At 41.3% G+C, this 11,766-nt stretch overlaps 1 protein-coding gene across 1 annotated transcript; it reads left to right on the plus strand.

The window, feature by feature from the left end:
* Nucleotides 1-2,552: 2,552 nt before the first annotated feature.
* Nucleotides 2,553-11,348, plus strand: LOC108330003 (probable mitochondrial adenine nucleotide transporter BTL3). Its single transcript, XM_017564440.2, has 4 exons — nucleotides 2,553-3,063; nucleotides 3,183-3,486; nucleotides 9,711-10,178; nucleotides 10,837-11,348. The coding sequence occupies exons 1-4, from the start codon at nucleotides 2,654-2,656 to the stop codon at nucleotides 10,903-10,905; spliced, it is 1,251 nt and encodes a 416-aa protein (XP_017419929.1). The 5' UTR covers nucleotides 2,553-2,653; the 3' UTR covers nucleotides 10,906-11,348.
* The last annotated feature ends 418 nt before the right edge of the window (nucleotides 11,349-11,766 follow it).

Raw genomic sequence — 11,766 nt, forward strand, 5'->3', positions numbered from 1 at the left:
ACGTGAAATATTTTTTAGGTGAACAGTTTATGTGATGGCACAAAATTCTCCTCACTTTTCTTCTTCTGCTCCTTCTTGGGAGAGCACCACAAACAACTCCTCCTCCGAGGAGGCGAAGGAGAAGAGGAGCTGGAAGACTACAAAGGAGAGTGCTTTTTGGATCCGAGGCTTTCTCCTTATAAACTTCCAATGTGTTTTTTCTCTCTCTCTCCATAGTTTTTTTTTTCTTTATAAAATTTTGCAATTGGTTTGGCAATTGAATTTTCATTTGTTAATCAAATTATTAATAAATGAAAAAGAAAAAGAAGAAAAAAAGGTGGGAAGGCATAACCAGATAATGAACCTGCCCTCTGTTCTTATTCTCATTGTGCCTCCCTTAGATCTTAAGATTTGCCATCTGGGTCGTCTTCAATCGGTGGGTTTCGAAGGAATCTCGATTGAAGTTTTGATCTTTCTTCAATTGGGCCTGCCTTTGGATCTTTGATCATCTAAATTTTTTGTGAGTTTTTTTTTCCAGGATTGCTTAGCCTTTGATTCACTGCTTGATGATTGTTGATGAAGGATCCGACAACGGGTAGAGCTAGAGGATTTGGTTTTGTTGTTTTTTCCAATCCTGCTGTCGCTGAAATAGTCATAAAAGAGAAGCACAACATTGACGGAAGGATGGTAATTCTTGTTATTTCCCCGCTTAAGTCTAAAACTTGCATTTTGAGATGGTTTACTTTTTTAATTATGAAACATCAGAAAGTAGCATTTTTTTTCCTATCGAAATGTACCCTGATTAGTTAAATTTGGTTGGTGGGAAGGATTTGAGATTGCGAAAACGAGTTTCGAGGTGGGAAGGAAGGACGAAGTTGGTGATTCTGGCAGTTGATGGCAGAGAGTTGGTCCAACACACATCCTGGACCAGTGAAATAATTTCTTCTATGGCAGACGCTGGAGATGCAGCGAAAGCCGTTTCCCAACAATGCCAGATCAATGCCAGATTGTCCTCCGAGACAACCGCCATAGATGCTGCTGAAGGTAGTCGTGCCGAGAAGCCTCTCCCCGTCAGGTGCTGATGATGCCGGAATCCATCGTCAGTGACCTCATAAAGACAGTGTTGCAACAGTAAGTACGTGAAGGAAAGATGAAGACGATGTAGGATGATGAAGACTCTGAATCTCTAACATTTCCCATTAAATTTTGTGTCATCTCATAAATTGTTCACAAAAAAGAAGTTCCATGTAATATAACACTGCTACATCAACAAATAAGTGTGCACCACATCATCACAATTTAACACCGTCTATCAAAACTTAACGAAGAGGACAAGATTGGCTCAATTTTACAAGTATATGGACTAAATTTTGACAGTTTAAAAAACAATGACCCACTTGAGATTCCACAACAAATATGAGGACGATCCGAGGGTTTAAACCTATACATAACAAACATTTTTATATTAATTAAACTATTTAATAAAACAAATTATTAACTTTATCATACACTCTGAAAATATATTATTTATCTTTAAAATAGTAAGAATTCTTTTGGAAGTAACGAAAACACCCCTTTCCAAAAAATGGCAATAAAAATTATTCAGTTTTTTACCAAAAAATATTATATAAATTTTTTTCCACAAATAATATTAATAAAAAGGTAAACATTAATTTTTGTATAAGCTAAAATCAATTTATTAAATAAATTAAATGATTTTATTTAATTAAAAAATGTTTATTTTTATTTATACATTTTAAATTTGTCTTAAATGTTTGTTAAAAAACAATTACTATTGATGTATTCCCAAGAATTTTGAAAACAAGTCATCCCATCAAATATATGATTGTCATGGATTACTAATTTAGTGAATCAATTTAATTTAATTTAATTTGTAGCAGTTTAAAAGATTGGAATTTAGTGGGTTATGTAGGTTAGTTTACTTAATTATAATTTTTTTTTCAATCCTATAATAAATAATAAATTTTTGTTATTTGAAATTTAAATAAAGTTTAATTTAAATATACTGTAAAATAATATTAAAGTCCAAATAATATTAAAGTTCAAATACAATATAAAATCATAAAATAAATATAATCTAAGTGTATTTAAATATAAGAGAATATTTAAATTTTTTATTTTTTAATATAATTTAATATTTACAATTTATAAGCGAGTTGATGAATTAATTCCATTGATTATAAATTTAATTCGTATATGTCAGTTTCATCATAAATCACATTTATTTTTTACCTGTATCAAAATTTTCAATTTTTTTAACTTAACATTGTTAGAATCTATTATGAACCCGTGAACTGGCAGATTTTAACTCATTTTGGCACATCTGTATAAAACAATAATTACAAGAGAGGTAGTGTTATCATGTAATAAATATTTTTAATTAATTGATATAAAAATATCTTCGATGAAAACACATACACAAGAGAAAAAAGTGGAGAGATAGGATAATGTTACATTGGAAGAGGTAAGTGTTATATGGTAATAGTATTTGAAACCCAGGAAAAAAAAAAGTAGGTAAAATAATAGTTATTTGTTTTGGTGACTGAACGGAGAAATAATTCACTCTATCTCTCTTTGTGTGTGACTAATTTGAGATCTCTCATAAATAAGCAAATCCTGATGTAAGAAAGGGCATACACCCTTCTTTCTGAGAATGACAATGCAGGCAGGGGACCTCTGCCAGCAACAAAATACACATTCTCCCCTCACTTTCTTCTCTTCAATTTCGGATTTTGCTTCCTTCACCGGAGGCTTGTTTCTCGACCCCAAAGTTCCCGATTCCTTTCTTCGTTCCGTTTCCTTCAAGATTCACGCCGCCGCTTCTTCCCAATCCAACACTCACCGCCAACGGAGGAGGGTTCCGGTCGGCTGTTTTTTGTCAGTGAGCTTGCCCACTGCAAAGCTCGTCACCGAACCCAATTTGCCAAATGGCGAACACGTGTCCAACCAGGACACCACCTCCAACGGCGTCGTTCAGCAAAGAAAGGTTAAGGTGCGAGGAGGCAATGCCGTCAACACCACCAAGCATCTCTGGGCTGGTGCTATTGCTGCTATGGTGTCTAGGTATATTTAATTTCACCGATTCACGTTATTTTCCATTTGAAAAGAAAAATATTTTTTTTTTTGCATAATAATTAATATTCGTGTGACATTTATCTTTTCTTTTTGTTTTGTCTTATAAGAACTTGTGTTGCTCCACTTGAAAGACTGAAGTTGGAATACATAGTCCGTGGTGAGAAGAGGAATATATTCGAGCTTATTAGCAAAATTGCTGCTTCTCAAGGGTTGAGAGGCTTTTGGAAAGGGAACCTTGTAAATATTCTGCGAACAGCTCCATTCAAAGCGGTTAATTTCTGTGCCTACGATACTTATAGAAAGCAGTTGCTGAGGTTCTCTGGGAATGAGGAAACTACTAATTTTGAGAGGTTTATTGCTGGTGCTGCTGCTGGGATTACTGCTACCATTATTTGCCTTCCACTTGACACGGTATGTAGCATTTTGAATTATGATTTCCTAGTTCGTTTTCTCTGTTGAATCCCAACTGAATAAAATTGCATAAATGTGAAAAGTAAAGCACATACAGCTACAAAATTATGCATTAATAATGATTGAGAGGTCTTTGAATTATTAGTTTTGTATGTGCTCAACCTCTATCAGTAAGTTTCAACAACTACAATTAATATTGTGGTGTTTACCTATCTTTTCCAATGTTAGTACTGAATAGCAACCTTCCTGTTATCTTATTTAACTAGTGTCTGTCTTCAGCCAAACATTTTAAGCTCTTAACTTTCCTTTTTCAGTTTATTTGGTTAAGGAAACATTTGGACTGGATTTGGCATCATTACGAATGTATTATATGGAAGGAAAAAAAAATCTGTTAGTAATTTATGGCTATGCTGCTGTAAACGTTGATCCCCAGCTCCCCCATCATCGGTTAATCTTAGTCATTCAGTAAACCTCTTTTTTTTTCTTTTCTTCCTGTCTAGCTAGCTGTGTGCCGGGCTATTTTTCTGTTATGTGTGAAGTTATATTAAAAGTAGGAGTTTAACCAGCATAAGGAGTTTTCTTTTCGTCACGGATCCTATCCTATCCAATTAGCTCCCAAGTCATATCAAGGACATATAATTTTGGTATAATTTAAATAGTGATAGATAGAATGTTAGGTATTCAAGATGAAATCCCTAACGAGCTCTCTAACTCTCACTCACTTTCACCAACACAGAACAGAATAGAATGAGAAAGAATAGAATTGCATTCACACCAACAAATCAAGAATACAATGTACCCAGGAGCTTAACCTCCTTCACCAGGTTCTAAGACCGGTCAACTACATACAAGTCACTAACTAACTTTCAGAAACAAATACAGGGTCCTTATATAGACCCTGTTCCCGCCCTCTTAATTGTTATTCTGTTAGATAACAGTTAGGTATTATTCCTCACCCTTTTCCTCTCATAAACCCTCCAAGGCCTAACATTACTCCCCCCTTGAAAATCAACCTTGTCCCCAAGGTTGAATTCTGGGAACTGTTCTTGCATCATCACACGATCTTCCCAAGTGGCGCTTTCCTCCCCACTGTTTTGCCATTCAATGAGTAATTGCTCTCCTTGGTCCCCTCCTTGCTGCCGGACCCGCCTATCTAACACTCTGCTAGGCAAACAGGTTGGGCCACTTTCCTGCAGATCTTTTGGCAGCTCCTTCTCTACCTGCTTCGTTCCAATAGCTAACTTCAACTGGGACGCATGGAAGACTGGATGAATCCTTGCGTTCTCAGGTAACTGCAACTTGAATGCTACTTCCCCTATCTGCTGAATCACCCTAAACGGTCCATAATACCTAGCTGTTAATTTCGGGTGCAACCTCACTGGCATCGTAACTTGTCGGTGCGGTCTGATTTTGAGAAATACCCAGTCATCCACCTTAATCGTAACTGGCTTCCTCCCTCGGTTAGCTTGTTTGACCATCGCATCCTGAGCCCTTGCCAAATGGAAACGGAGTTGCTGCAGTGCCTCATCACGTGTCTGCAATTCCTGGGCTACAGCTTCTACCATCGTTTCTCCCGGTACAAACCTGGTCAAAGTAGGGGGTGATCTTCCATAGACAACTTCAAAAGGGGTACTCTTCGCTGCTCCCTGGTAGCTGGTATTATACCAGTATTCGGCCCAAGGGAGAATCATGTTCCAGCCTTTAGGCTGTTCAGAGCAAAAACATCTGAGATAGCCTTCTAAAATTCTGTTGAGCACTTCCGTTTGTCCATCAGTCTCTGGATGGTAGGAGGTGCTCATCTGAAGCTGAGTACCCTGTAACTTGAATAATTCCCTCCAAAACAAACTGAGAAAGAGTGGGTCTCGGTCACTGACTATAGTTTTGGGTATCCCGTGCAACTTCACAATCTCCTTTACAAACGCTTCAGCCACTGTCTTTGCGGTATAAGGATGTTTGAGAGGAATGAAATGTGCGTACTTGCTCAGACGATCCACAACTACAAGTATCGCGTCGTACCCCTTGGATTTCGGCAACCTTACTATGAAATCCATGCTGATATCTTCCCACACAGCCTGGGGTATTGGTTGGGGTTGCAACAATCCTTGGGGAGAGGCTGCTAAATATTTATGTTGCTGACATACCAGGCACTGAGTTACGAATTCTGTTACAGCCTTCTTCATTCCGATCCAGTACAAGGACTGTGCAATCCGGCGGTAGGTGCGGTATACTCCCGAATGACCTCCCGTCGGTGTAGTATGATGCTCAACCAGCAGCTTCGGAATCCAACTTGACTTGGCCGAGAGAACCAGTCTCCCCTTGTAGTGCAACCTCCCATTCTCCATCGTGAACGCTGGATGTTTGTCAGGATCTTGGTTTATGGCGGTTATGATTTTTCTAAGCTCTTCATCCTCATCAACTTCTTTTACCACTTCCTGGAAGTCTTTCCAGTATGGTCTTACTACAATATTCAGCTCCTTCTCCATTCCTGGAATACCCTCCTCGGTTTCCTCCTCCGATTCATCTCTTTCCTTTCTAGATAAAGCGTCAGCCACCTTATTAGTTTGCCCAGTCTTGTAAACAATTTCGAAATCGTAGCCCAGTAGCTTGGCTATCCAGTGTTGTTGAGCTGGGGTGGTTATTCGCTGTTCCAGCAAAAACCGCAAGCTTTTCTGATCAGTGTGCACAACGAATTTCTGACCCATCAGATATGGCCGCCAGTGCTGAACCGCCAACGCCACCGCCATGAGCTCCTTCTCGTAGATCGACTTCCCCAACGTCCCCTCCGACAACGCCTTACTAAAGTAAGCTATGGGTCTTTTTCTCTGTGTCAATACAGCCCCGATACCCACCCCCGAGGCGTCACACTCCACTTGAAACTGCTGTGTGAAATCTGGTAGCGCAAGCACTGGGGCCGTCGTCACCGCCTCCTTTAATCGACCCATTGCTCCTCTAGCAGCTTTAGTCCAGACAAAGCTCCCCCTTTTTAGCATCTCCGTTAATGGTCGCGCTATCTTGCCGTAATCTCGGACGAATCTCCGGTAATACCCGGTGAGTCCCAAAAATCCCCTCAGCGCTTTTATCGTTCTCGGTTCTTCCCAGGCTAGAACCGCCTCCACTTTCTCCTTGTCCATTTCGACACCTCTCCCTGTTATTACATGGCCCAAATACCTTATCGATGTTCTTCCAAACTCACTCTTCTTTCGGTTGACAACCCATTGTTGTTCCTGTAGTCGCCCCATCACGAGATTCACCTACTGCATATGCTCCGTCCAAGTCGGACTGTACACGAGTATATCGTCAAAAAAGACGAGAACGAACTTCCGCAGGTAGGGTCGGAACAGCTCGTTCATGGCACTTTGGAAGGTGGCCGGAGCATTGGTGAGGCCGAAAGGCATCACCAGAAATTCGTAGTGGCCCAAGTGCGTTCTGAACGCCGTTTTTGGAACATCCTCTTCTTCCATCCTTATTTGATGGTACCCGGATTTGAGGTCCACTTTCGAAAAGTACGTCGCTCCCCCTAGTTCATCCAGAAGCTCTTCAATCACCGGGATGGGAAACTTGTTTGGAACAGTCACCCTGTTGAGAGCCCGGTAGTCGATGCAAAATCTCCAACTTCCGTCCTTCTTCTTAACGAGGATCACCGGACTGGAGAATGGACTTATACTGGGTTGGATAACCCCTGCATGTAACATCTCCGCCACCTGTCGCTCGATCTCCGATTTCATGACATGTGGGTAACGATAAGGATGCACATTTACAGGATCGGCCCCTTCTTTTAAAACAATTTGATGTTTCGCCATTTTATTACGTGGCAGTCCTGGAAATTCCTGGAATACCCCCACGTACTGTTCCAAAAGTTTCTTCATATCCTCCTTTTGTTCTCTCGTCAACTCACTTTCTTCCTTCGTCTCCCAACTTGCCTCTTTGCCCTCCAGACTCCAAACCAACGCACACGACTCTACCTCGCTGAGTTTCATCAGTTGTTCGGGTTCTATCACCCTCCTCTCCAACCTCGGGTCTCCGGTTATGGTGCGTTTCTTCTCCCCTTGCCAGAACGACATGGTGGATTTTCCCCAGTCTACCGTGATCTCACCCAACTTAGCCAACCACTCCACTCCGAGAATCATGTCTACACCCCCCAGTTCGAACAAATAAAATTTCTCCGTGATCTCGACGTCCCCCATGCAAACCACCACTCTCGGACAACACCCCCGCGTCTTCTTCCGTTGACCATCCCCCAAACTGACGTGATATGGGGATGTGTCTTCCTGCTCGAGTTTCAGCTCCCTCACCAATTCTTGACTAACGAAGTTGTGGCTCGCGCCACTGTCCACTAGTATCAGCACCTTTCTCTCTCCCACTCTCCCCTGCAGCTTCAAGGTTTTTGGTTGAGTCAGCCCTCCGGCTGAGAAAGCCGACAACTCCATGCATGGCGGTTCTGTCTCCGCCCCTGTCTCTCCTTCATCTCCTTCTTCGTCCTCGGCCAACAACACCACCCTCAAGCTCTTCTCAGGGCATTGGTGCCCGGGACTAAAGGGCCCCCCACAGCGAAAACATCTACCCTCCTCCCGGCGCTTCAAGTACTCAGGATACGGCAAATTTCTTGAGCTCCGGTTCCGACTGTCCCCGCCGCCGTAACCTCCGCTCCTCACGGGTTCACTCCCTGGCGCCGTGTCGCGCTTCACCGATCCCACACTCTTTATCGGTGTCGCTCGAACCATGCTTCCCCTTGGTTGCTCCGTCCTCGTCACCACCGCTCCTCCTCCTGACGGTCGTCCCCACGCGGGGGTAGTCTTCGCTGCCGTCCATCCCGTCAACCCTAGACCGCGAAGAGCTTCCTCTACGTCACGCGCAATCTTCATCGCCGTCATCAAATCGCGGGGATCATGTGGTCTCATCTGACACCGCAGCTCCTCGCGTAACCCCGCAATGAAATAACCTAACAATTGGTTATCGGAAAACTCCTTTGTCTGCCCCGCCAATGCTTCGAATTCTTTCACGTACTCCTCCACGGTAGTGGTCTGCCTAATCGCCGCCATTCTTTCGTAAATTCCCCCACGGTGGCGACTCTCGAATCGGATCAGCAATGCTTCCTTCAACCCCTCCCAGGTTCGATCAGTTGCCTTGTCTTTCCAGAACTTGAACCAGTAAGCAGCGCTTCCCTCCATGCAGATATGAGCCAATTCGACTTTCTCCGCTTCCGCTACCTTCTGAATCTCAAAGAACTTCTCCGCTCTGTTAATCCAATACAGAGGATCAGGTCCTTCGAATATGGGTAACTCCACCCGTCGTCTCCAATTAAAGCCGTTGTTTGATCGCTCTCCCTCTTTTCCCCCTCCTTCGTTCCCGCGCCGGTTCCCTCCATTATGGTTCACTGAATCCTGACTTTCATCCGAGCCTGATTCCCCTTGGCTGTTACGTTTTCCCATCAACCGTAACAATTCTTGAATGTCTTTGCGCATCGCGATCGATTCTTGGCGATTCGCCGCCGTCTCTGCCTTCAAACCGTCGACCGCCAACTCCAGGTGCTCCATCTTCCCCTCAACCTTGACCATTCTTCCCTCCATCACTCGCGCTTTCCTCCGATCTGATGCGGCAGGTCGGACCACTTTGTTAGGTATTCAAGATGAAATCCCTAACGAGCTCTCTAACTCTCACTCACTTTCACCAACACAGAACAGAATAGAATGAGAAAGAATAGAATTGCATTCACACCAACAAATCAAGAATACAATGTACCCAGGAGCTTAACCTCCTTCACCAGGTTCTAAGACCGGTCAACTACATACAAGTCACTAACTAACTTTCAGAAACAAATACAGGGTCCTTATATAGACCCTGTTCCCGCCCTCTTAATTGTTATTCTGTTAGATAACAGTTAGGTATTATTCCTCACCCTTTTCCTCTCATAAACCCTCCAAGGCCTAACATAGAACGATGGGTACTATCGCAAATACAACGTCATATTAGAAGCCGAAATTAATCTCATGTCTTCTTTCAAGTAGTTTTATAATGGCCCATGTTCTATTTCTAACTAGAACTTTTAGGAAATGGTACAACATGTGGTAAATTAGTCTATATGTATTTGGCAATCAGTCTGAATGAGTACCTGAACCGTATATTAAAGATAATAAGGTTTTGTAGTTAATGAAAACTAAAGCATTACCATTAAGCTAATTTTCTGTGTATTCACTTCGAAATAAATACCACGGGGTTTTTTACAGATCCGAACCAAGTTGGTGGCACCTGGTGGAGAAGCTTTGGGTGGTGTAATTGGTGCTTTCCAATACATGATTCGAACTGAAGGATTCTTTTCTCTTTACAAGGGTTTAGTACCATCAATTATAAGTATGGCTCCTTCTGGTGCAGTTTTTTATGGCGTATATGATATACTCAAATCAGCTTATCTGCATTCACCGGAAGGAAAGAAGAGAATTCAGAATATGCATAAAGAGGGTCAGGAATTGAGTGCATTTGATCAGCTTGAGTTGGGTCCAGTAAGAACATTGTTGAATGGGGCTATTGCTGGTGCATGTGCAGAAGCTGCTACGTACCCATTTGAAGTGGTGAGGAGGCGACTTCAATTGCAAGTTCAGGCTACTAAATTAAGTTCTTTTGCAACGTTTGTCAAAATAGTTGAACAGGGAGGCATTCCAGCTCTCTATGCAGGACTTGTTCCCAGCTTATTGCAGGTATTAAATTCACAAGCTCTTGGCATGCACTAATTTGTATTTTACTGGACTTAATGGATTTCTCTCCTTAGGAATCAGGAGAATTGTCCTCTGGCTGGCTGTCAATCCATTCATTTTAATGATTCACCAAATTAGAACTGCTCTAGGTTTCTAATGTACAGAAGACTGATCTAAATTACAGGACATAGAGGGTGGTGTTTTCTGTTTGCTCACATAATCTAAATTTTATTTTTCATTGTACCTTGTGATCAAACTGCTTGTATGTCATCCTTCTCCAGTTCTTTGAACAAAGTAATGTCTTATTTATAAAATGTTTTGACCATTTGTCTTTGCCCCTGTAACAATCCACAGTGTTGGTTTTATATACCAAAAAAACAAAAGATTTTATCTGTTTATTGTGCAGGTTTAGATTAGGAACCATAATGAAAGCTGACCAAGATAGAAGAGACCGTAACAGAAAAATCTATGTTGCTTTAAGATTTCTTTCCTTTATTAAATTTGGATAATTAATAGATGTTTGTTTTAATTATTTTCATATAGTTAATAAATTAACGACTCTTTTTCCATTTTTCCCTTTTTATTCCCGTACTGCTTAAGGTTGTTTTCAATGGATCATATGATTTTGAATAAATTTCATTTTTTAATTTTCTCTTATCAGGTACTTCCTTCAGCTTCAATAAGTTTCTTTGTCTATGAGTTCATGAAGATTGTTCTGAAAGTGGAGTAGACTACGAATAGACTCAGGTATATAAAATGATAAGAAGCTGTAGCATGATCACGGGCGAGCAGCTAAAATGGTTACAGAATGGTAACGATAAATTTTAATTGGCAATCGAATTTGATGTCTGCTTTTGAGGGTGAAAGCAAAGTTCAGGTCTACCATCCCGTAGGACCGATCACTGTACCCTTGCCACGTGTATTACCAGTAGAATTTTTGGATTGACTCTGCAGTCAACATACCCAGGCTACAGCTCTACAAAGTGAAAATATATCTATCTAGTCACTCCCAGATATTGACTCGTATTCTCATTAGGTTTAGACAATTTTGTTAGCTTTTTTCAATCAGGCACAAATTCTTTATCCTTATCAGGGGGTGCACAAGCAAAGGCCATTTACTTTGGGTTGTAAACTGAAACTTTGCTTATCAATTATTCTTGTGCTTTGCTTGCATTACACCTTACTAGATCATCTACATGTGTGTGCACGTGATTTTGGGTTTTTGATCAAATAGAAAAAATGTTCGGTTAATTTAGGAAAAAAGAAATCTCTTACTTCTTTGCGCGGACCATTGTGAAACTTCTTCACATGTGAGATTGATTGCAGGGTATATGCTCCGATCAAAAAAGCTCAACAATGCTGATGTGGTGGTTTTTAGCCAGTTAGCGGCCATCAAAATGCACTAAAATGTACAAGAGACGAGGTGCTTAGAATTTAGATATTTGTCTTTCTTTATTTGGGTTTTTATGCCCCACCATGCTTCTTAACTTTGAGGACAAAAGTTCCCCGGGTTAGTACATGAAGTAAGATCGGTAGGATTGTGAAATATGGAGAAGGTAATTCCGTAATGGTGCCAGAAGAATTTGGAAAT

The sequence above is a fragment of the Vigna angularis genome, chromosome 4 (genome assembly GCF_016808095.1).
Source record: "Vigna angularis cultivar LongXiaoDou No.4 chromosome 4, ASM1680809v1, whole genome shotgun sequence".
NCBI lineage: Eukaryota > Viridiplantae > Streptophyta > Magnoliopsida > Fabales > Fabaceae > Vigna > Vigna angularis.

Coding starts and splice junctions, on each gene's coding strand:
- LOC108330003 (XM_017564440.2), top strand. CDS start 2,654: ATGACAATGCAGGCAGGGGACCTCTGCCAGCAACAAAATACACATTCT. Junction 3,064..3,182: donor ATTGCTGCTATGGTGTCTAG/GTATATTTAATT, acceptor TTGTCTTATAAG/AACTTGTGTTGCTCCACTTG. Junction 10,179..10,836: donor TTGTTCCCAGCTTATTGCAG/GTATTAAATTCA, acceptor TTCTCTTATCAG/GTACTTCCTTCAGCTTCAAT.